We start from the raw sequence: 24,803 nt of genomic DNA on the forward strand, positions 1-24,803 counted from the left end.
AATTTTTATTATTGCTTGTTTTTTTATTTTATTACATTAATTTTTATTATCAAATATATGCACCCCTGCCTTGTTTTTTATTTATTTTTTCATTATTTTTTATTATTAAATATATGCAAGTGCATTTTTTGTGTATTTATGGTGCTTTGAATGCTAACAAGTCTGCCTTTCTTGGCTAATTATAGTGATGATGATGATGATGATGATGATGATGATGATGATGATATTGATATCAACAAGCCTCTGAGGCACGGCCAGTGTAACTTGCTGTGATTTTTACAAACTCATGCGCAGTGAAGAAAAACCACAGTCCCTTGCCCAAGTACACACTTCTGAGAAGTACAGTTGAACCCGAGGGCAAGTACATTTCTGCCATCTGTCTAAGAATAATGCCAAAATGTCCTCCATTTTGATCATGCCTAAAAACATGCATTTATATTAACATTTTTTAAAAAAACACTCAATTTTTTGCACGTCCTCCATTTTTAGAAAAATGTGTCCTACATTTGAAAATGTTGCCCTACATTTGTCCTACATTTGTCCCGGTTTGGAGGTCCTCACTTATGGCAACCCTAGCCCTAAGCGCAGTACCTTACATTTCTCTGTGTTGAATTTCATTTTGTTAGCTTTGGCCCAGCTTTCAAGTCTATTCAGATCATTCTGAAGTTTGATTCTGCCCTCTGGGGTATTAGCTATTCCTCCTAATTTGGTGTCATCTGCAAATTTTACTTCTGTCATCCAAGTCATTGATAAAGATGTTGCACAGCACTGGGCCCAGGACAGAGCCCTGTGGGACCCCACTGGTCCCTTCTATCCAGGATGAAAAGGAGCATTGTTGAGCACCCTTTGGGTTCGGCCAGTCAACCAATTATGAATCCACGTAACAGTTGCCATTACAATTCCCAGAATTCCCTAGTGTGTTGTTTTTATGTACAGCACTGTGCAAATCTACAGCGCTATATAAATAAATAATAATAACAATGAGCCAAGGCAGTTAAAGCGGTCTCAAACTGGATTATTTCCACAGCGTGTTTTGAGTTTAGGACTCTGGGGACCAGGGATCAAATCCTGGCTTTGCCACTTGGGCAAGTCACACTCTCTCAGCCTCAGAGGGCAAAACCCCTCTGTGAAGAAACTTGCCAAGGAAACCCCAGCATAGGGTGGCCTTAGGGCAGTGGTTCTCAACCTTTTGGACTTCAGTCCCCAGAAGTCCCAGTCAGTAGGCTCATTGTTCAGGAATTCTGGGAATTGAAGTCTTAAAAAAAATCTAGAGGACCAAAGATTGAGAAGCACTGCCTTACAGTCTCCCTAAGTACCCCACTGCACTCTTAGGATGCGGCTATTTCCACTTTAACTGCCTCCTGTTGCATTATGGGATTTGCAGTTTAGGGAGAGGGGCGTTTAGAATTCTCAGCCGGAGAGCCCTTCGGCCTCGTTGAACTACAAAGCCCAGAATGCAACAGGAGGCGGCCATAGAGGGGAACAGCAGCAAGAGTGTAGTGTCACTTTAAGGCTGTGCCCTTTAAGAGCTATTGGACTTCAGCTCCCAGAAGCCTCAGCCATGTTGGTCAATAGCCTGGGATTCTGGGAGCTGAAGTCCAAAATCCCATAAAGAGAACTGCTTTAAGGCCCGAGAAGAAGAGGAGGCGGGTAGAGGTGTCTCCTGTGTGCGCATGCGCAAGAGCCCACTTCCTGACATGTTCCCCCTTCGGTTGACGGAAATGGCCGACCCGCGTGGCCGGAAGAGGCGGGGCTAAAGCAGCGGGTCTCCCCGGCGACAGCGAGGCGGTGGCCTAGGAGTGGGAGGCTATGGCCAAGCCCACCGCAGCGGCTGAAGAGCGGGAGGCCGCGCCTGCCTTTGAATGAAGGGAGCTCGCCGTCGCCGAGGGAAGCGGCTCGTCGGAGGGCAAGGTGAGGAAAGGAAGGAACGAGGGAGACGGAGAGGGAGGGAGAGAGAGGGCGCAGTCCTCCAGAGGAGTCGAGTCGCCTTCCTAGAGCGGACCTCTCTTCCTGAGGGGAAAGCAAGAAAAGGGCGCCTGAGTCAGTCGCTCCAGGTTCCTCAGGAGGCGGCTTTAGGCTGTGGCCTCTCCTCCTGTGCCTTTCGCTCTTTCCCCTCAGAAGCATCCCCCTTTATTCCTGGCTGGCTGGGCGGCCATCTGTCATCGGGGTGCTTTGGCTGAGAGTCCCTGCTGCATGGAGGGATGCGGTTGGACTCTTCCAGCTCTATGGTTCCAAACCCAGAACCCCACAGCATTGAGCCAAGCCCGTTCAAGTGGAGTCACGCTGCATTAACTTCTGCAGGGCAGATGCACCGATGTTTTCCTCCTCAGGGGCCCCTTGAGAATGACGCTTGGAACGCTTCTCTGATGGATGTCGCTCTTTGTCCCTTTGGGGTTTTCCTCAGCCCCCTTCTCTCAGGACCGGCCAGGGATGGCGCTGGAGCTTCCTTGAAGTAAACAGCCTGCGCTGGGCTAGCAGACACATATTGGACAGGTTCTAGTCCAGTGGGTCTCAACCTTCCTAATGCCTCAGACATTTAATGCAGGTCTTCATGTGACACTCAACCGCAAAATTATTTTCGCCTCGGTTCCTAAGACCATCAGAAATATGTGAAAGGGTCCCAAAGGAGTCGCAACCCACCGGCTGAGAACCACCGTTCTAGTCTCACAGAGTTATGATCAGGAGAATTTTTGATTGATTGATTGATTGAAATTTTATTTATATACCGCCGTTCCTATGATCACGGCGGTTTACAAACAGAATAAGATACAATACGATACAGGTTATAAATATAATACAATAAAAATCAGAGTTTAAAAATCAAAATTAACAGCTAAAGTCCTTCATAAAAAAAAAACCGTATACTACTATATATCATTAAAATCCATCATTAATCAATCAAAATAATAAAACAATATAAAAATACAATAAATAGTATGCAGGAGCAAAACAGTCAGGACATGTGAGGGAAGGCTTGTCGAAATAAATGAGTCTTAAGGTTTCTCTTAAATGACTCCAGGGAGGGGGCTAAGCGGAGCTCCTCAGGGGCCACCACAGAAAAAGCCCTTTGCGCAGTCGCTGCGTATCTTGTCTTGGGAACACTCAAAAGTTTTTCCCCACGAGATCTGAGATTTGCTCTGGAGCGGAGGCGTCACATAGGGCCTGAACAGACAGGCCAAAAGAAAGCTGCTTCCTGTCACTTCGGAGGTACATGCATCTTAAGAAGCCAGAAGCTGCGCCAAAGCTGCACTCCAGTCCTTAGGATTGGAGCATGGCTTCCAGCCTCTTAGGACGCATGCATCATTTAAACAGCATACCTCCAAAGTGAACCAAAGCAGCTTTATTTTGGCCTGTCTGTTCAGGCCCATAGAGAGAGAAAAGTCCCTGGGCTGGACCTGTTTAGATCTGGCTGCAGACCAACCCATATTTCATTAGATGCATCTGAGATGTACTCACCCAGTGTCTGAGAAGCCACACTTCATCTACCCTGTCAGATGGTCTTGTCCTGCTATGTTGTGGCATATTAAGGACACTGGGAATTGGTGGACGCTTGCTTTGTTTCAGTCCAGCCAACAAATACAGGGGAAATTGGGTGAAACTTTCCCCCCTTCGTATTATGCATGCTTTGTCATACCCACTCCTGACTTGTCTAATCCCTAAATTTAACAGCTTCAAATACAGTAACCAATAACCTTCCTTCATTAGGAAAGGTCTCCCATGCCCTGGTCATCTTGATTGCCTTTTTCTCCATCGTTCTACATAGAGATTATGTTGCTGATAAACAAGATAGTTGACATTCTCAAAAGAGTTCTGAATGGTTCCTGAAGTAGGGTTTACCTTGAAGAAGCCGTAATGACCTTTTCCCATCAAGACCTGCCCTTCTGTTCCAGAATCAGGCTGACCATGGGCTACATCCCAGGCAACCAGTTCCTTCTCATCCATCAAAAATGAATAAATAAATGAGAGTTGCCATACCTAGAAAGGTAATCTTCAAGCCCTTAGGAGGACTGATTCTCCTTTAAAACATGACATAGGCGCGTTACAAACCGCCATAAGGGACGTCCTCAGGACATCCTAGGTTTAAAAAGGGGCGTCACTTCTTGACACCCCCAAGCCTAATACGTCCCGAGGACGTACAAGATGGTGGCGCCCCATCTACATGGGGGCCGCCATGATGGCGTCACGAACGCGCCGCCTCCAAACAAGGCGGCGCGGACATGACGCCATTGCGCCATGCGATGACGCTTAGTGTGCCCTTTTGTTGGAGCAGGAAGGAGCTCTGAAACGGAGCTCCTTCCTGGTCTTGCGTCGCTGGGCGCAACCTTTCTCCCCGCCGCCGCAAGGTGTCCTTGGGGCTTGAAGCCGGATTGGCTGCCTCTCTGGCCGTTGAGGCCCCGATCCGGCGGGGAAAGGGGCGGGTGCAGGCCACCGCTTTTCGGCGGTCTGTAACGCACCATAGTCACCGCTTGTCTAAATTCTTCACATTCCCTGCCTGCTTGGAAAGCACTCTGTACACGGAATTTGGCAGAACAGTGGGGAGAATTCATTGTTATCCCATACTGCCATGCACACTTCTTACTGACTTGCCCAAGATTTTGTAGATGCACCAGAATTTAGCCTTATGGATGTTTATAGTTGAACTTGTATGAAAACCATTATATATTTTAGGGTGAAAGCTTTGGGAATTACAGTTGTGCAAGTTAGACTTACCATATTGCAGCTCACTTTTTTGGTTGTGGAGTTTTGCATGTTGTTCTGACCGTACAATAGCCAAAATCCTTTGCAAAATCAACCTTGTAAAAACAGCATAGCACTCATGTGTCATTTCTGTGTCATAGGAGAACAGAGGGACTTACAGGGCCACTTCCAGCTATTTTCCTCTAGCAGGATGTGCTCCATGAATGTCACTTGGAGGGGTGCTACATGTCTCCCAGTGCAGAATCTCAACCAGCATCTTGCCTCATAAATTCATGCAACATCACTGTGCTGCCATGGTGAATTTGAATTCCAGTCACTTGATTGATAGAAAGAAATGCTTGACTACCAGGCTGAACCATAATTTGTTGGTTATAATTTGTTAATAAAATGCTCATTGGTCTTATTGATTCAACAACTATTTAGTTGTAATGAGAAACTGGAAATATTAGTTGCTTGCAAAGCTACAGACATAACTTATTTGCTAATTCTTGACACTTTATATTGGTGGGAAGCAGCTCTGTGTAATATTTGAGCGTTCTGAAGTTAAGTATTCATATTTTATTATGTGATTTGCCCGTTGCCCTTCTTTTATTGACTGCACATTGCTGCAGCTGGTAAAACCTGTTAGTTGAGAAAGGTTATTGACATTGAACAGTTTCATGCTTGCTAAAACTCTGTAGAACTCTTCCTGAGCTTTGGGATTTGCAGGGTATTTGCTATGAAAGATTCTGAATTTGTCCCTAATTTGTAGGACATATTAAAGATACCTGGGTTAACTGTGTCAGCTGTTCCATTTTCACAGACTTTCCTGCATGAACTGTATGGCTGTACTACACAACAGCGCTAAAATAGTCCCCCCCCCCTCAGATGTTTATAATTCCTTTTATTTAAAGGAGAAAAAGACTTACACATGTCTGTGTGCCTAATAGAGTGCCAGCCAGTGTGTGCTGAAGTAAATGTGTTTGTCTTTGAACAACTGATGCATAATGTAGACATGCCCCAGGCTACATCTACACTGCTGAATAAATACAGTTTTGACACCACTTTGACTGCTGTGGCTCAGTGCTATGGAATTCTGGGATTTGTAGTTTTGTGAGATATTTAGCCTTCTCTGTCAGAGAGCTCTGGTGCCACAACAAACTGCAAATCTCCAGATTCCATAAAATGGAGCCATGGCAGTTAAAAGTGGTGTCAAACTGCATTAATTCTGCAATGTGGCGGCAGCAGCAGCAGTTAAGAAAGCTCCCAACATTTTACAAAGTATAAAATTATAACTGTGTCCATTAAAAAGGAAACCATAAGAAAAGTGAAGCCTGTTAAAAGAAAAATGTCTCCCTAAATCATTTTTGAAAAGAAGGTTCAGGTGGACTCTCAAAGGTTCAAAATGTTTTTATTTACTTACGTCAGGCTTATCTGACCTGGTTATTTCATTTCATGCATGCATTTTGTTAGTTTTAAACATGAAGTTTACTGAATTGCTCTTCTTTTTGGTGGTGCAGCATCCTATCCTTTCCAATTTTTTCTGCCCCGGTTCCAATTTTTTTTATTAGAAAAGTAATGTCCAGGAACACATCTACTGTACTTCATTAACTGAGATATATTCATACTTGTAGCCTTTGTTTCTAAGCCCTTTCCTACATAAATTCCTTTAATTATTTTTCTATTATTCTGAACAGTGGTCCCAGTTGAATTCAAGTTGTTAGACAAATGTTTAAGAAACGTGGTGGTCATTATTTTTGTTGTTGGGTTTTTTCCAACAGTATAAGAACATTTTTCTATCTCTGAAATTATTTCTAAGCAGTAATTTGTAAATCAGTGCTGTGCTTCCTTTCAGGTAAGTATGTATAGCAGTGTACAACTCATAAACATTATGCAAAGTGCTGTCTCATTCTGCAGCTCCTCGAGGACCTCTTACTGTTGCTGCTGATGTTTGGTGGCAAAAAGTATTATTTTGCTTCAAAACCACATTTTCCCCCTTTAAGCAAGGGCCTTATCAAGCCACATATGATTTCAGTCTTAATGTTGCCCAGTGCAAGTAAATTGGGGTCTTCTGAAGTATAATAACTTATCACTCTGGCTTTCATTAGGCAGTTGTTATAGCTGGGGTGTTTTGAGTGTGTGATTGTAGGAAAAAGCTCATAGTTTAGGAATATCCCTTGGCACAAGCCATTTTATGAGCATGATTCCATTAAGAGCCTTAGTACTGTTCACTGAATTGAAAGAATGATCTTCTGAATAAGGGGGAAATAGGACTAGAGAGCCAGCGTGGTGTAGAGGTTTGAGTGTTGGATTAGGACTCTGGAGACCAGAAACCCACTGAGTGATTTTGAGTGAGTTACAAACTCTCAGCCTCAGGAAAGCCCATGGGGACTAATTCGTTTTTACTTACATTTTTAAGATTCTCTTGTAAAGCACCTTTGAAGGAAGTCTTTAAATCTACCCACTTGATTGTTGCATGCTTTCAAGTCATTTCTGACTTATGGTGACCCTAAGGCAAACCTACCATGCGGTTGTCTTGGCAAAATTTATCTAGAGGAGGTTTGCCATTGTCTTCCGCTGACTTGCCCCAGGTCACCCAGTGGGTTTCATGGCTGAGCTGGGAATCGAACCCTGGTCTCTAGAGTCATAGTACTCGATAGTCTGTGGCAAATAAGAATTGCTTTGAGGTCTCAGTGGGTAGCGCAGTTGGTTCTTTTCTTATTTCTGGTTGTCCGTGTGCCAGCAATAATTTACATAGGGCCCAAACAGACAGGCCAAAATAAAGCTGCTTTGGGTCACTTGGAAGTATGCTGTTTAAATGCTGAATGTGTCCTAAGAGGCTGGAAGTTGCGCCAAAGCCATGCTCCAGTCCTAAGGACTAGAGCGCAGCTTCTGGCCTCTTAAGATGCATGTGTCGTTTAAACAGCATACCTCCAAAGTGATCTAAAGCAGCTTTATTTTGGCCTGTCTGTTTGAGCCCATAGACACATAGTAGATAAATTAGTAATCTTGACATTGTAAAGTCGAAGGCTTTCATGGCCGGCATCCATAGTTTTTTGTGGGTTTTTTGGGCTATGTGGCCATGTTTTAGCAGAGTTTCTTTCTCACGTTTCGCCAGCATCTGTGGCTAGCATCTTCAGAGAATGCTTTGTCTGGAAAAATGCAAAGCATTCTCTGAAGATGCTAGCCACAGATACTCGCGAAACGTCAGAAAGAAACTCTGCTAAAACATGGCCACATAGCCTGAAAAACCCACAAAAAATCTTGAGATTCTGCGTGACTCCCTCACTTTAATGCAGTATCTTGTTTTTTTGGCGTGACACCTATTTTAAACTATTAATGATCATAGAGGAGAACCATATACTTGAATTCTAGTCTAGTCATTTTGTTTAAATGCAACTGAAATTGAAAAGTTCTGAAAAATAAACTTGTATTTTTACATGGCAGCATATATACCAAAATAATCTGTGAGCCATAGTTGAGATACATGGAAATATTTGGGCTCATACAGACAGGCCAAAATAAAGCTGCTTTGGGTCCCTTTGAAGGTATGCTGTTCAAATGCTGCATGAGTCCTAAGAGGTTGGAAGCCATGCCAAAGCCATGCTCCAGTCCTAAGGACTGCAGCGTAGCTTTGGCGCAGCTTCTGGCCTCTAAGGATGCATGCAGCATTTAAACAGCATACCTCCAAAGGGACCCAAAGCAATTTTATTTTGGCCTGTCTGTATGGGCCCATTTCTTTATTGCCTATGGTTATTAACTACTGGTTGGACCTACTGTATATACTCAACTATAAATCGACCTCATGTAAAAGTTGAGAGCAAGTTTTGGGGACAAAATTAGGGATTTTGATACGACTCATGGATAAGTCGAGGGTAAAGCCTATGGGCATGTAACAAAGGATCTTAAGGATGAAGGAAAGGAAAACAGTGCCAAAGAACTTAAGAAATCCCAGCAGACATAGCTCTTTGTGCTCACCCTAAAAGCTAGATGACTGAGAGAGCTGAGGGGGGTGGGCAGTGCTTCCAAATCAGATCATATTCTTGCCTATTACTTGGGGATGTTTTCTTTTTTAATAAGAGAGTAAATACAGTAGATTAATATCATATTGGATGTATGTATACTCTACAAGCTGTTGTTGCATTCCCACTAAGTGTACTTGAAAAATCCACAATCACTGCTATTTTTGTTTGAGAAAAGTCCCAAAGCTCCCAGAAAAGAAGTGATTGTGTTCTTTGGGTTCATTTGCTCTGGCTTTCACATATCAACTAGGATTTGTTATTGACGTAGCAAAGGTACATAGCTTTCTACTTTAAAAAATGTTCCTGGTTATGCAAATACACATTTTGGATGCCTTCAGACCATGCCTATGGATCCTAGTTGTATTAATGTATATGCACTGACTTTCTCCAGCATTGGATAGTAAACGTAGTACATTGATACAAAGATGTATTATACTTGTAAGCATACTCTTCTTTCTTCTTACAGACAAAGACTTTCATCATGGCCATTACACAGTTCCGTCTGTTTAAAATTTGTACTTGTCTGGCAGCAGTACTGTCTTTTTTTAAGCGGTTAATATGCAGGTAAATAGAAAATCTTGCTTGAGACCTTGGTTTAATTGGAACATTTCTTTGACTTTCTCTTCTTCCTTTTCCTTTTTAAAGAAGCTTGTATTACATTTTAATTGGAGTCTGTGTGTGTTAAGCCAATGTTTTAAAGGTTTCTCATAACTTGTACAGCAATAAATGTAACCTGTTTTTGTCCTAAAAGTTCTTTTTATAGCTTTTTTTATAGGTGAAGGTTCAGAATCATGTAACTTTTTTTAAAAAAATCTGAACACTGCATGTTATTTAATTGGATTGATATCAGTAACTCACCTTTGTATGTGTGTAGAAATTGTAGCTTTATTTTGATTATTTAAATGCACCTGCTTAACTTTCCCTTTTAATTTTGTTTAGATAAAATTTTCTGAAACTTCTGGGACTGGGGAGAAGTTAGGATCTTTAGCAGTATAGACATTGTTTGAAACCAGGGGAGAAATTATTAACATGATAAAACTGTTCGGAAACTTAGAAATGCTATTTTTCAAAAGCAACAAACAATCCCGTGACGTCTCTAAAATTACACACTTACTGTGTTATAAAGTTTTTATTTAATTTCTTTCTGAGGTACTCAAATGAGTTCTAATAGGTAGTGTGCTTGTGGGTCTATATTTGTGGGTGTGTGGGTCTATAGATATATTTTTAAAAGTTCCAAAAATCAAAGAATGGATGATAATAGAACAGTTAGATTCCATTGTCTTTGTCAAAAGAACATGTCATCAGTAGTGACTAGATCTTTTATTCATTTGATCAAATTCTATGTTCACGGTTCACGGACCAAGAGAAAGCCATCCCTGGAAGATCTTACAGCTCTAGTAGATTCATATGAGGAGATAAGGTTTCTCAGATAGTCTGGACCTAAGCCGTGTAGCACTTTATAAGTCATAACCAACACTTTGCATTGTGTCCGGAAAGGAAGTGGTAGTCAATTAAGCTCTTCCAACAAGGAATTTACTTGCTCCTTGTAACTGGCCCCAGTTAGCATTCTCGCTGTGGCATTTTGCACGCACTGGAGTTTCCGAACAGTTTCCAAAGGCAGCCCCACATAGAGTGCATTACAGTATTCCAAATGAGATGTAATCAAGGCATGTGTCACTGTAGTCAAATCGGACATCTTAAGAAACAGGCACAGCTGGTACACTGGTTCTAACTGCAAATGCACTTCTGGCCACTGCTGAGACCTGGACATCCAGGCTCAGAGTGGAGTCCAAGAGCACACCCAAGCTGCGAGCCTCCAGCAGAGGTGGAGTCCTTATTCCCTGATCTGCCTTATGGCTGACTAGGAGCACCTCTGTCTTGTCTGGGTTAAGTTTCAATTTGTTTGTCCTCATACAGTCCATTACTGACAGCAGACACTGGTTCAGTACAGAGACAGCTTCCTTGGAATCAGATGGAAAGGAGAGATTTTATTTATTTATAGATAGATAGATAGATAGATAGATAGATAGATAATATTTATACCCCACTCTTCAGCCAAAAGGCTATAGGAGCAGTTAGAAATTGTTTATTAGACATTTCCCTGCCCTCAGGCTTACAATCTAAAAAGACAAGACAGAAAGGGAGAAGGCAATGGCAGTGGGGAAGGGGTTCAAGTCCAGCAGATCTTCTTTCCCTCTGAGGTCTGAACCAAGGCAGATGGACTGGAGGGAGGGCACTTCTTCTTAATCTGGTTAGGCCCGATGGAGCTGGCTTGCCCATCTCTCCCTCTGGATTATGGTGGACGGAGATAGAGATAGAGCTGAGTGTCATTGGCATGCTGATGACACTGCACCCCAAAACTCCAGATGACCTTTCCCAGTGGTTTCATGTAGATGTTAAATAACATGGGGGACAGAACAGAACCTTGTGGGACCCCACAGGCAAATGGCCAAGGGGTTGAAAAGGAATTCCCCAATGCCACTTTCTGGATCAGCCTCTCCAGGAAAGACTAGAACCACTGCATAACAGTGCCTCCAAGTCCCATCCCAGAAAGGCGGTTCTGAAGAACATCATAGTCGATGGTATCGAAAGCCACTGAGAGGTCTAGCAGGATCAACAGGGATGCACTCTCCCTGTCCTGTTCCCTGCGTAGGTCATTCACCAAGACGACAAAAGCTGCCTCTAATTTATTGGCCTTTCTCAGGTTGTGACATATCTAATTAGCTTTTACACTCATTTTAAAATGTATTTTGCCTCTACAGCAGCTCCTATAGTGCTGATATTTTTAAATTTAGAAGGAATCCTGCATTTCTTTTTCAGGACTGGAAGGGGGAGAAAGCTTAGTGGAGACCAAATAACATTGCCAACTACTGTAGACTATTCATCTGTTCCAAAACAGGTAATATATATCTAGATGTCAGTGATTAAACAGTAGCTCTGCTAAATGACACATTAAAATACAGATGATCAATGATGAATGTTTATTCTGAACTAGAAGATTAAAGATTTGTTGTTGGCTCTTTAGTCAGAAGTTGAAGATTGGACTTCGTGGGATGAAGATGCACCTACAAGTGTGAAAATTGAAGGTGGCAATGGCAGTGTTGCCAACCAGCAAAACGGTTTGGAAGAAATGGAACCAGACTACTTTAAGGATATGACACCAACAATAAGGAAAACACAGAAAGTATGTTACTAGCATTCATTATGTTTTAAAATGTTTCACTGTGCCCTGTGAGGTAATGATTATGATTTAGCAGCTGTATTTTGTGCACAGAAAGTGGATTCTACATACAGACTTATGGATCAGTGGCACTGGTTTGCTTTTGTACTGACAGAACTTGATCACATCTGATGTAGAGTTTTGTGTTGCCTCATCTTGATCTCTTGCTTACCACAGTTGCTTCAAATTTAATAGCATGGATAGTTGCCTTGCTGCTTCGAGAGCCAGATTTGGAAACTCCAGAAAGAATTTGCTCTTTCTTGTTTTATATCACATATTTATATTATTTCCCTGTCAGTTTTGCCATATGGGGGGAGTTATAAAAAGAAGTTATAAGAAATAAAATCACAAGGTGATTAAAGCTCTATAAACAAGTCTAGTTAATGTGAATTTATCATATATACTTGACCATAAATGGGCTTCAAAGTTGAGGTCAAATTTTAGGGCTGAGATTTTGGATTTTGATATGACCCATGAATAAATTGAAAGGAAAACTGAGGGGCTTGTAACAAAGGATGTAAAGGATGAAGCAAAAGAAAATGATGCCAAAGAACTTACAAAATCCTAGCAGGCATAACTGTATGTACTTGGGGCTTGGTCACTGCCCACAAAGCTGCACATTGGCCTGTAATATTCATTTGTGGCATAACATTGCATATTACAGTAACTAAGTCTTACATCCACCCCCTTACCTTTATGGCAAAAGAGTTACATGAGGGGGTGATAGGCCCTTAAAAAGCCTCTCTCTCTCATCTGCACATTATCTTCAAAGCCCGCTTCCTCTTGGTACTTCTTTGAGCAGAATTGCCAAAGAGCTGCCCCCACCACCATTTTCTGGCCCAGGCACTCAAAATGATTAGAAACAGTGTTGCAGGGAAAAGAGTAGAGAGAGTTGATCCTGGGTGCTCCCAGGGTAGACTAACCTCTCACCATTTGCCATTCTACTCCACATTCTCTGGGGTTAGGGGCACAGGACCCCCGTGAATGTGGAAAACCCACAGATAACAAAAACATTATTTTTTTACTTGAGAGAACACTTCTCTAGATCCTCCAGTGCAACTCTGTGGTCAACATATGCCAGACATTGACAACAGAATTGAAATGTAGGCGCTACAAATGCATAGTGGAGTGTTCTCTCTAGGAATCTCTAAGTCGTTCAGTGCAACGTTTGGTTAAAGTTAACCATAGAGTTGCACTGGAGGACCTAGGTATTCCTAGAGAGAACATATTAATAAAATCTGAATAATCAAAGCTGCAAAAGTCAAAGCCGCAAATGTGGAGGGATGAGTGTACATCCATTGACCCGTGGATAAGTCAACCCAGTTTTTTGAGTATTGTAATTTTTTAAACTAAAATTTCTAGACTTACACATGGGTATATACATTATGTGGATTGAATGGGACTGAGTTGTATGCAGACTCATAATGATAACATTTTCTTGATTATTTGTACTAAAACCTCATCTCATTCCATCAGGCAGGCAGACACAGTTTGCAATATGCTCTTGGATTTACATCTTTAAACTGCTGTGCATCACAGCACGAGTGCTGCACTGCTTTCTACTAGCACAGATAGACTGTTGTTGATTTGTGATTGAGTGAGCTATACAAATGTCACAAAGCGTGCCCAAGAGAAATGCAAAAGGATAGGGTTTTCCCAACATTTCCTGGGAGTATTCTGTTGAAAGGGTTAATGCAATTAAGCATTCCAAAATAATATTGACTTAGTTCAGAACTGAATGATTGTGCACAAAGTTCAAACTCTCATAAGCTCCTCCTGCTTCTTTTGTAGATACAAGATTTAAAAAAATGGTTTCTACTTAGAAATCACAATTTCCCATTATGTCTTGATTTGCAAAACTGTTTTGATTAAACTCTACACTGTGGGGATAGATCAAGATCAGAAACTACGGCCTGTTACAGACAGCCAAAATAAAGCTGCTTCGAGTCACTTTGGAGGTATGGTATTTCAATGATGCATGCGTCCTAAGAGTCCAAAGGCCGCACCAAAGCCACGCTCCAGTCCTAAGGACTGGAGTGCAGCTTTGGTGAAGTTTCCAGACTCTTAGGACTCATGTATCATTGAAATACCATACCTCCAAAGTGACTCGAAGCAGCTTTATTTTGGCTGTCTGTAACAGGCCTACAGTTAGATCCTGGGTTGTTCTTTATAACTACAGTTTAAACAGATCATTGTTTCCGAAGTTCAAAGGCAATGGAGAAATGCATTTTGTTTAAAAGTGAAATTAGATTCTTCTGATAGCCTCATAACTACAAAAGGGAATGAATAAGCAGAGGAAATTCACATAGTGAATCTGAAACAGGCCATTGTGTTAGAAGTAGAAGCAGAACTGTGCAGTGTTGTCACAGACCTTTGTAAAGAAGTAGGCAGAGATGGCACTTTCATGAGGCAACAATTGTTGTGGGCAACAGTAAGTTAACATACTGAATAAATTTCTGTTGTATGTAATGGTAGTGTTTGTAATTAGTTGCGATTTCTTTCCTTCAATTTTATTTTTCAGATTATAATTAAAAAACGTGAACCCTTAAATTTTGGTAACCAGGATGGCACTGCAGGATTTTCTAGTAGATTAGCAGCTACACAAGATGTTCCCTTTATTCACCAGTCTGTAAGTATCTTCTCCATACTGATCATTTTGATTTTTTTCACAGAGAATAAAGTGTTGCTCTTTTGTGCTTGTTCAAATCTGTTTGAAAATGTAGATGCGGTCTTGGGTCAATCTAGAAGCTTGTCTGAAAATACATGCAAGTAGAATACCAAAATAACAGTATATATAAATGTATCTCAAAATCCGAATCAGTGAAGATTCTGCTAAGGAACTACATGTGTCTGTAAGACAGAGGGGAGAATCATGTGGCTCAAGGTCCACATTCTGTCTCCAAATCTTGCAAAGTGCAATCTCTCCCTGCTTGCCTGCAGAACAGTCATAATTTATCAGTGCTGTGGCGGGAATTGCTGTTCCTGGAATACACGAACTATAATAATACAAATAAAATAATAAAAGATTTATTTTTACCTCACCTCTCTGTCGGAGACAATCGAGACGGCTTACAATTAAAACAAGTACATACCTCATATCTCAATCAATCCCCCCCTAAAACAACAATTAAACAGATTAAACATTAAAAGCAATACAATTAAAATAATCGGAAACAGACACAAGTACTCATTGGGATGGTAGATTTGGATTTGGTTGGTGGCTGGGTTTGCTATTCAGAGAAGGCCTGCCAAAAGAGATCCATCTTGACAACCTTTTAAAAGCTGTCCAAGGTGGTAATATGACAGATCTCCTCTGGCAGGCCATTCCATAATCTTGGAGTGGTTGAAGAGAAGGCCCTCTGGGAAGTTGCAGTTAACCTAGTCTTTATAGGTTGCAATAAATTCTTCCCAGAGGACTTGAGTGCGCAGGGTGGATTATACGGAAGGAGGCACCACAGTTTCTAGGTCCCCCGGTTCCAGGAAAGGACGCAGCTGGCATATTAGCTGAAGCTGATAACAGGCACTCCTGACCATTGCATTTACCTGATTTGACATCTGGAGCAATGGGTCTAAGAGCACCCCCAGACTGCGAACACAATCCTTAAAGGATGGGACCCCTTTTAGGACCAGTTGGTGAATCTCATAATTTCATAATGATCAAAAGCAAGGTGTAGGGGTATTTCAAAATTGGAAGAAAACTTCTTGTCACTTTCTGTGTAGAAAAATTGTGATGTAATCATTACTTGGGAGGGAAAATGCTGGGAGTCAGGTATGGAGTCAGATATCATGGAACATGGAAGGAGTGTTGTATACATAATTAATGAAGTTTTTGATTAGAATTTGAAAGCAGGTGGGTTTCTTGAATGTTTAGTTGTTAGTTTGTTCAGCAGATATCTGTGTCCAGTAAGCTTTCTCCCAGGGATGGATAAATATGAAACTGTAAAAGTAAAATTTACCTGAATGTAGAATTACATTGCTGTTGATAGGGTAGGTCATCCCTAATGTAGATAAATAATGTTCTCAAATCTGGCAAATTTTTCAGGTGATAATTTTGTGTCTTGAATTCTTTCCTTTTTATCAGCCAGAATTGGGAGACCTGGAGACGTGGCAGGAAAACAGAAATGCTTGGGAAGAGGAGGAAGATGCCTCCTGGCAAGCAGAAGAAGTTCTCAGGTAACTGTACACAGCTGTGTAATTGAATATGTTGCTTGTGCGAGAATGTACTGTGCCTGATTTTGGATGTAGTGATAAATTGTAGGAATGAGCAGGTCTTAGCTTGTATGCTGCTCCATTAATGTTCAGTTCATTGGATATTCAGAAAGTTTTGAACTTATCTTGTTTCAGTAAATCATAGTTAAAGCTGAGCACACTTGTAGCATTGGACATGATGCTAAATTACCATTAATCAGAAACACTGTTTTATCAGTCTGTTCGCATCCACATTGAGGCGGAGGGATCATACATCCTGAGGTTCGCTGGGTTCATTCCTGTAATGGAATTACAGGAGTAAAGAGACCATAAAATAGATGCTATGATCATAACCATAAAATCTTTCAATATGAAATGGACCAAAACCATTTCAGATGTAATTATGGAATGCTCTCCCTAGGGCTGCTCAATAATGAGTGCCAGTCCAGTACCCAGCAAGATATTTGATTGATTTTAGCTGTTGCTTGTATGCTGCTCTTCTGAGGCAGCTTTTAAGTTGTACATTTTAGTGTGCATAATTTTCTTAAAGTCAATTTTGGTCTTGGTGATAAACTTTTTATTTTATTTTTGGAAAATCATAATATCTGCCATAGAGCAGGTGAAATATGTTTTGGACAAATACTAGACTATTCAGTTCCCTCCACGTTAACACTGAGCTACAGAGCCTTAGAAGTAACTTCTCCAATATTTCCTATGGTATACAATCAACACAAGAATATAAATGGTATATACAAAATATATCCAGTGTAAGTCAGGCATAGAAATGCATAAAAGGAAAACAAGTGTATAAAAGTGGCTAACATTCTGTTAATCCATTTGCATGGAATTAGTATTTAGATGAAAGAAGGCAGGTTGAATGTTGTGTTAAAAAAATTATGGCAGCACAATTTACCAGCTAGTGAGACACTGATTCCAGTACTATCCACCTCCATTGTTAGTAGATGGCACACAAGCTGTTTAGCCAGATGCTCAAGCATTTCCATCTGATGTCAAAATCTCGACTCATAACTGAGACAAATATTGTCTACTAGATTTGGTATTAGTGTGCTGTAACCTGTCTTCCACTTGTCAATTGCTTCTGCTTCTGGTCATGGCTTCTCTTTTTACCCAAACCTTTATTTGCTAGGATGGTGCTTGTTAAAGCATGGACAAAAACTTGGTTTGGCTAAGAAAGTGCCTTTTTCTCAACCTACCCTCAGTCTTCAGTCTGCTGATTATTATCTCACCCTTGCTCATAGAAGCTCAGGAAATATATGTTGTTGCCTTATTCACCATACAATTGTGAATCTGGTTAGGCTCAGAGGAGAAAAAGTGATGGGGCCAAGTGGTATATTCACCCTTGGTTTTCCAGGTTTTAATTCAGCACTGACAACTAAGCCACACTGGCTTTCCTAGTGGATCTTTCCCAATTTAGAGTTAAACAGATCTGCTTGATAGTAGTGATTCTGTAGCAATGCTGGGAACAAAGTAGGATGTGTAAGAAACGTGTCCTCATTGACATTTCAGTCCTATTCATCTGTCCAGAAACAAAACCCATTGATTTCAGGGGGCTTTTAAGGGAACATGTAGGATTACAACCTTAACTGGAATTTACATTTTACTACACTAATTTGTCTGTTAGTATACTAGCTTTTATTTTGTTCTATTTTTATCTTCCATTGATTTGAAAGTAACAAGATCTTGAAGGGCATAGTTGTCTAAAGTGGTGTTGCAAGTTGTGGAATTAGTGAATCTACAAAATAATATCTTGACCTAGCCAGCAGAGGGCCCTGTACACAACTAAGCTAGCTTATCAAATCTTACTCCTGTCTGTTCACTACTTGAAGATTATTGTTCCTGTTAGTGCCGTGAATCTCATAGAGATTAGCTTTTCCCCCTCCATTATGGTCAAAATGGGATGCCTCATTTTTATTTATTTTTAAATTATGCCTTTTCTCCTAACATAATATTTTACTTGGAGGGGAAAAGCCTACTACTGTTATACTGAGTTTTTCATTTCTATGATAACATATCCACAATATCTTAGCAACTTGTGTCATTTCTTAACTTTTCATTATATACAGTCGCACTTACCATTGTTCCTAAATAGATTATCTTTCATAGTATGTCCCATTGGTTTTGTGCCTGGGGACCATTATGTTTATACACACCCTGTGTATTGCAAAGTCTTTACACAGAACCTTCCCTTCCTCACATCCATTTCTTTAAATTTCATCTGGATGTTTGTGAGATTTTGAAAACTCCAGAAGTAACCCTTTTACATCAGCTGTGCTTGTGTAAATGTTTCTTTTAAATACCATTCTGATATTCGCGCATGTATTAAATCCAGATCAAAATGACTCAAGTACAGATGGGTGATCTTATTCAGAACCCCTTGCAAATATAGAAAACCAGTAGTGTTTCTGTGCTAGGCTAGCTTTTTATTTGCAGAGATTTTCATACCAGACTATACCTGCTCTATTTTGTATTCACTCTCCTGTATGTGTACATGGGAATTTGTGATCTACCAGTTCTAATGCTGCAGCATTGAACAGAAAATATGAAATCATTCATCAATAAAGAAGAAAGCTAAATAACTGTATTATATAAAACTTTATTTAAGTAACTTCCCTTCACTTCACAGACCTCATTTGTTGTGTACTAACTGAAAAAGAAATGTATGCCTGTCACTTTGTAAATACAAGTATATCGGGAGACTCATTAGCTACTTGAGTGAAAATATATGTTGAGCTTAACTCATTAGTGAATTAGCTTCACTAATGAATCACAAAGGGTTTTTTTTTATGGTCGAGGCTGGGAGGACACCTATCCCTAGTCTGAAAAGCAGCAACAACTGCTTCTGAAAATTGCTTTTTATCTTTGGCATCTCAAAAATGACATCAAGAGGACTATCAAAGCAGTCCCAACTTCAGTTTGTAGGAGACTGGAAGCAAAGTAAGAGACAGGAATGTCACACTCTTTCACCTGGAATTATTTTTGGGAAATGAAGCACTTCTATAGAGTCAAAATACAGAACTGTTCTGAATTTTTGTTTTTGTTTTTTTACCTGAACTATTCATTATATCAATCTATCTATATCGATCGATCAGTAGAAAGGACACATTGTGGCTAAAATCTTTAATCTTTGTAAGTCGCCCCGATTGCATCTTGTAGAGGGGCGGGATATAAATAAATTTTATTATTATTATTAGAACACAAAATTCTATTTTATTAGTATGTTTTTACCCCATGTAGGTACCCTGATTTTTTACAGGCTGTGTTACTGAGCAAAATATGTTAAGGAAAAAGCAACATGGGATATACAGTGAATGAAATAAAACATGTATGTGAGAGTCAGGGTGACTCAGCAGAAGCAATTAGAAGCCACACAGGTGTAAAAGGTAATGTAATTAACAAGTCCTAAATGCCAAGGACAGAAATGCAAAGTGGATAATTGAACACACCTGAGAATTGTTAAGTGGTCAAGGCTGAAATGATGAAATCATTAATTGTGGGTTGAACCAAGAGAACCAATGAGAATGGTGTACACACCCACTGGGTGGAAACTGACAAGAGTGGGTGGTATTATCAAATGACTATAATAATGGCTATGAATCCCAATGTATTTTGTGGGTAGTATTGGAGTAATGAGGAGTTGTGTTGGATAGTTTTGGAGCTGTATATAGTAGAATAAAGTAGATCTTTTATATAAGAACACTGAGTTGTCTGGTGTCTTGAGTGAAGATACAAGAGCCAGCTGGATCCTGAAGAAGTGGGAAGACTTCTGTGGAAGCAAGAGTGAGAAGGCTTGGAGAGTTTGTCAGGGTCTTCAGCCTATTCTCTGTAACTCTGCTGCTTTAGAGCAAAGCTTTAACCACTGGCCAAAACTGGTCAGCGCCGGTGCGTAACAAGGTGGTGAGTTCGAGCCAGAGGTGAAGAGCTACAACTCCCATCATCCCTGACAAAATATTCTTTTTAACGACATTTACTGTGTGCTTTTATTTTATAGCTGGTTTCAGAAGAATACCCAGTTAACTGTATAATCATAACTGGGGGGGGGGGGGGGGAGGATGAGAAAAAATCAGGGAAAAGTGGTCCATTTAGAAAATGGAAATCTACCATAAACGATAAATTCTTTTTCTCAGGGACCGAGTGGAGAAAGAAATTTACTTTGATTCTTTATTATTTAACCATGAGAAGAGCAACCTACGTGTGTATGACATTGAACTAAAAAGTACTGTGGTTTATAAATGTACGGTGAAACTACAATGTTGTATATACTGTATATATTGGGGGGAAATTTTAAAAAATATATTTTTAAAAAAACTCTATCCCATTCAGATTTGGCATTGTTTGACCTAGACCTAGAATTATAGAGTTGAAAAGGACCATTTAGTCCAGTGGTTCCCAAACTTTAGTCCTCCAGATGTTTTGGACTTCAGTTCCAAGAAGCTCCAACCAGCTTGGCCAACAGTGAGGAACGGTAGGAACTGAAGTACAAAACATCTGAAGGATCAAAATTTGGGAACCATTGAACTAGTCCAATCCTCTCCCATGGAAGAATACACAACTAAAGTACTCGTGAAAGATATTCATTCCAAGTATGTTTACAGACCTCCAAAGCTAGAGAGTCCACCACCCTGCGAGGTAATCTATTCCACTTTCAAACATCTTTAAAAAAAGTTATCCCTAATGTTTGGATAAAATTTGGGGGGTTTTTTTGGCTCAGCAAGTTCCAATCTGTGCCAGTTTAGCTCCAGTTAGCACAAACAAAAAGGATGGTTAAGTCACCATGACTGGTCTCACTGGATTTGCTACACTTTTCATGCAACATTTTCAGCTGCAAAAATTAAACATATTGTAGGCTAATACATTTGCATCCATGAATCCAAGAAGTCCTAAGAATGTGTTGCTGCAGTTCCCATTCCTTTCTCTAATTTAAAATGTGAATTGCAGGGCATCTTGGAAATGTTTTCTGTTTTTAACTGTTAAATATTGCATTTTAATTTGCTATTTCATTTTTCGCTTGTTAAGCTGCCTAGAACATGTATGTTAATGGGCAACCATATAAATTTCATAAATAAATTTATCTTCTCAGCCTGGAAGGCTTTCCCAGGCTGCTGATGCCCTTGCAGCCATGAAGGTAGCATAGTCTAGCTGCCATATAATTGTATAAAGGAAATTCATGATTTGGAAGATTGTGAATCCTTTTCCAAGAAAGAGAAAATGGGAAAGTATTTATCTAAAGAGTTATATGCAAGGCTGGCCTGCTCACACTGAAGCAAGGAAGGGGCAGTAGCTTTTGGCTCCACCAAGCACATGAAAACATCTAGGGAACACAAAAGGTACAATCCAAAGCATATTCTAAAGGTTCGTATAGTTGCATGAAACCTGCAAAGCTTACTTCCCACATTTCACATGTTGTTGCTGCACTTGCCTGTTTAAATGAGATACAATTGCTGAATTAATGGTTGAATGTTTATTTGTGTTCCTATGAAAATCAATACAATTTAAATAGCTATTTCAAAGTTAACATATTTGTAGTGCTGCAAAATTATCTCTAGAGAGCCAGCATGGTGTAATGCTTTGAACATTGGACCATGACTCTGGGGACCAGGGTTCAAATCCCCACCTGGCCATGGAAAGTCACTGGGTGACCTTGGGCAAGTCACATTCTCTCAGCAAGAGCAAAATCCCTTCTGAACAAATCCCAAGAAAACCCCATGATAGGCTTGCTGTAAATCGGAAAATACTTGAAGAGACACAACAAGAAATGTATATCACATAAGCAGCTCTTCCAAATCTTGGTTCCTCAGATGTTGTTGAATGAAAATAATGTAAAAAGCTAACATAAAGAGATTGTAATTATAGTTTTAACATAAAATATGTTTTTTCTTATTTTTTTCCAGTCTAGAGAACAAAGGGGGAAAAACAATTGACACCAGCAGTTACTTAAACATAGTTACTAAAGCTATATTGAAGATTAACTTGGCCTGAGACAAATGGGCCAAAAGCGGTGTGGTGGCAGCGATACTAGGGTTCTGGAGCGTGCAGCAACCGCATGGTCTGGAACCCTAGTGTGTAATGGTGACAGTTTAATAGTGGCGTCCTGTCCACACAGGAACCGCCATCTTGACAGAAGGGACACACAGTGTCCGCATGTCGCTGTGCATCACTTACGTCACAAGTGCGCCAGTGGCGCACTCGCGATATAACCCGGGCTCCGCAAAAAGAACCCAGAAGAATTGGGTTCCTTTTATGCCGGAGGGACATTGCGTGGTTTGGTGGCTGCGGCTTCCCTCTTTGTAAAGAATAAGGGGAACGGCAGGAAAAAATGGGGGAGGACACATTCTACTTTTTCACAAACATGATGTGATAGGGTTCACATTCTTGAGTATTCATATAAGGCCTTTTCTCTACTACTGTTTTACAGCCCAGAAAATTCTACATGAGATTTGAGTTTATACTCATGTCTTGTCATGTAGTAAAATGGGTATATTATTACCTACTTATGCAAAGGTTGATGGTTTAGGTTAAACATGTGTCTAATCCAGCAAGGTGCTGCTTAGGTTATATGGCAGTGCACATTGAGATGCACTTAAAATGGATCAGATATGCTGTAGTAATAGATCAGGATACTTGTGTTATGCTTGGCAATTTAAAAGACTGGGGATTCTTTTGTTATTTTTTTTAAAAAAAAAACATAATAGGCAGGATCAGACTATGGTCAGCATGCCCCTTCTGTGTTTTGTCGTCTGTATTCTTGCCTAAACAGGCTAAAGCGAGTTTACAAAATGACTGCAGTGTAGTGTGATGTTAAGTTGTTGACAAAAAGTGATCATTTGAAAATGGGCTGCCTAACAAAGTGTCATGGCTCAGTATTTAATTCTACATCTTCTATGAAATTGCAGGCAGCAGAAAATAGCAGAAAGGGAAAAACGAGCAGCTGAGCAGCAAAGGAAGAAAATGGAAAAAGAAGCGCAGCGGTTAATGAAGAAAGAACAGAATAAAATTGGTGTGAAGCTGTCTTAACACCACTTGTGTTGGTTTCACAGTGCCAGCTGAGAGGAGAGAATTCAGCTTCTAAACCATATGCATCATTTTGTATTGGATCTCAGTATTTTTAGAACTGCTCACTGCTTCATTTTAAAACCCATTTTGGAAGAGACAGTTCTTCCATAAGGTAACTTTAGCTGGACAGTTGAATCAACAAATTCATCATCCCACTAAATCCTACCATGACAGGACAGTGTTTCCTGCAGAAGCCCTATACCAAATCACTCCTATTTCAAGAAGAGATACGACTGCATAAACTCTTCAACTGCCTGTTTTGATGCTAAAGGGAAAACTGATGTAAATAATTGAATGATGGCAATCTACTCTATTGTCTATTCTGCTTATTACCAGAAAGGTGTGTAATTAAATAATTTTAAAGAAGGTGGTGTTTTTCCTGCTTTTTCCTTATAAACTTTGCCTTTACTTTAATAGTAAGTGCCCCTTTGTAGATTTTAGGGAAGCCAGGCTGCAGGTGATAGGAAACTGACAACATCATGCATAGAAGAAAACATTATTTATGAACTCTAGTACATAGTTACTTTTCTGTAAACAGGTGGGCTTGCCATCCATGAATTGGAGTTCCTGCGAATTGCCCACTCCATATTAGCCAGTGGTAGCATGTATCCATGGGCATGCACATGTCAGTGCCTATTGACTAATATGGCCTTAAGCTTCCATACTTTTTCCCACCTGAATGAGGGCCCACTTTATTTTGAATGGCTGCTGAAAGCATTGTAGAGTTGTGGAAATCTTGCTTTCTTATTCCATTTCTTCAAGAACCAATGCAATGTACTTTTGGCATCTATACATTTTTAAAAAGTGCTCACACTGAGCAGGGGGCATTTTGCACTCTGCATAGAGAAGCAACAGATGTCTACCTGCTTTCTTTGAAAGACTCCAGAATTTTCAGGTGCCATTTCAAAGCTTACAGTATTTCAGCAATGATGATGCAGCTTAACTTGATAATGTATCTCTCTGAATGTTGAAATCAAGTTTTATGATAAACAGCTACCTAGCATCTTTCAATAAATAGTTGTATCCATCAATAGTAAACCCATCAATGCAGCTGAAGTGTCTTCTAGGCCTTACATACAAAGTTAGGCTGGGATATCTAATGCAAAGTGCATTCATGAAGTAAACAAGAGGATAAGCTTAATTTCCTGGTTACTTGTTTCCGTGCTGAACAGCCTAAGCTTTGAGGAGAAATACAGAAATCATGAAATCTTATGTATCTGTTTGAACCAGGCTTCCCTTAAAGGTGGTGGTGGAGAGGGTGGCCAGTTGCAAGGCCAGGAATAATTTATTCAATGTCTTTATTTAGCATGCTGATCAATTCTTGGGCCATTCGTCAAAGTCAAGGGCAGCTGTCATGGGTGGACATTGTTTTCCTATGGTTTCTTGCTTAGGAATGTGTCATGACCTTGTCATGTATTGTGACCTTTTTGTTTGATCTGCTTACTACAGGACTGTTAACAAGAGATGCCATATAAAGTATATCAGTTCTAGCCTGTTCATTTCCATAGAAGAAACTAGAAACAACTATCCTGAAATAGATTCTCCATGCCAGTGCTCTTATATGTAGCACTGACCTTTGTGACCTCCTTCTCCAGGTGGGAGCTTTCTGTAGCATTGCCAAGGCG

The 24,803-nt window shown here is 40.4% G+C and overlaps 1 protein-coding gene across 3 annotated transcripts; it reads left to right on the forward strand.

The window, feature by feature from the left end:
* Positions 1-1,729: 1,729 nt before the first annotated feature.
* Positions 1,730-23,542, forward strand: LOC149317580 (receptor-binding cancer antigen expressed on SiSo cells). 3 transcript variants are annotated; one of them, XM_089517848.1, is made up of 7 exons: positions 1,730-1,911; positions 9,166-9,263; positions 11,520-11,598; positions 11,725-11,883; positions 14,441-14,548; positions 16,001-16,092; positions 23,019-23,542. In XM_089517848.1, the coding sequence occupies exons 2-7, from the start codon at positions 9,181-9,183 to the stop codon at positions 23,137-23,139; spliced, it is 642 nt and encodes a 213-aa protein (XP_089373974.1). In that variant the 5' UTR covers positions 1,730-1,911; positions 9,166-9,180; the 3' UTR covers positions 23,140-23,542. The 3 variants fall into 3 exon arrangements, with proteins under 3 accessions (XP_089373974.1, XP_089373975.1, XP_089373973.1); XM_089517849.1 differs by lacking the exon at positions 1,730-1,911 and adding an exon at positions 3,349-3,983 and having other exon boundaries at positions 16,005-16,092; positions 23,019-23,131; XM_089517847.1 differs by lacking the exon at positions 1,730-1,911 and adding an exon at positions 3,367-3,983.
* The last annotated feature ends 1,261 nt before the right edge of the window (positions 23,543-24,803 follow it).

Source organism: Sceloporus occidentalis, unplaced genomic scaffold (assembly GCF_023333645.1).
Source record: "Sceloporus occidentalis isolate IW3139 unplaced genomic scaffold, rSceOcc1.0.p SCAF_3, whole genome shotgun sequence".
Taxonomy (NCBI): Eukaryota; Metazoa; Chordata; class Lepidosauria; order Squamata; family Phrynosomatidae; genus Sceloporus; species Sceloporus occidentalis.

Coding starts and splice junctions, on each gene's coding strand:
- LOC149317580 (XM_089517847.1), top strand. CDS start 3,960: ATGAGAGTTGCCATACCTAGAAAG. Junction 11,599..11,724: donor ATTCATCTGTTCCAAAACAG/GTAATATATATC, acceptor TTGGCTCTTTAG/TCAGAAGTTGAAGATTGGAC. Junction 16,093..23,018: donor CAAGCAGAAGAAGTTCTCAG/GTAACTGTACAC, acceptor ATGAAATTGCAG/GCAGCAGAAAATAGCAGAAA.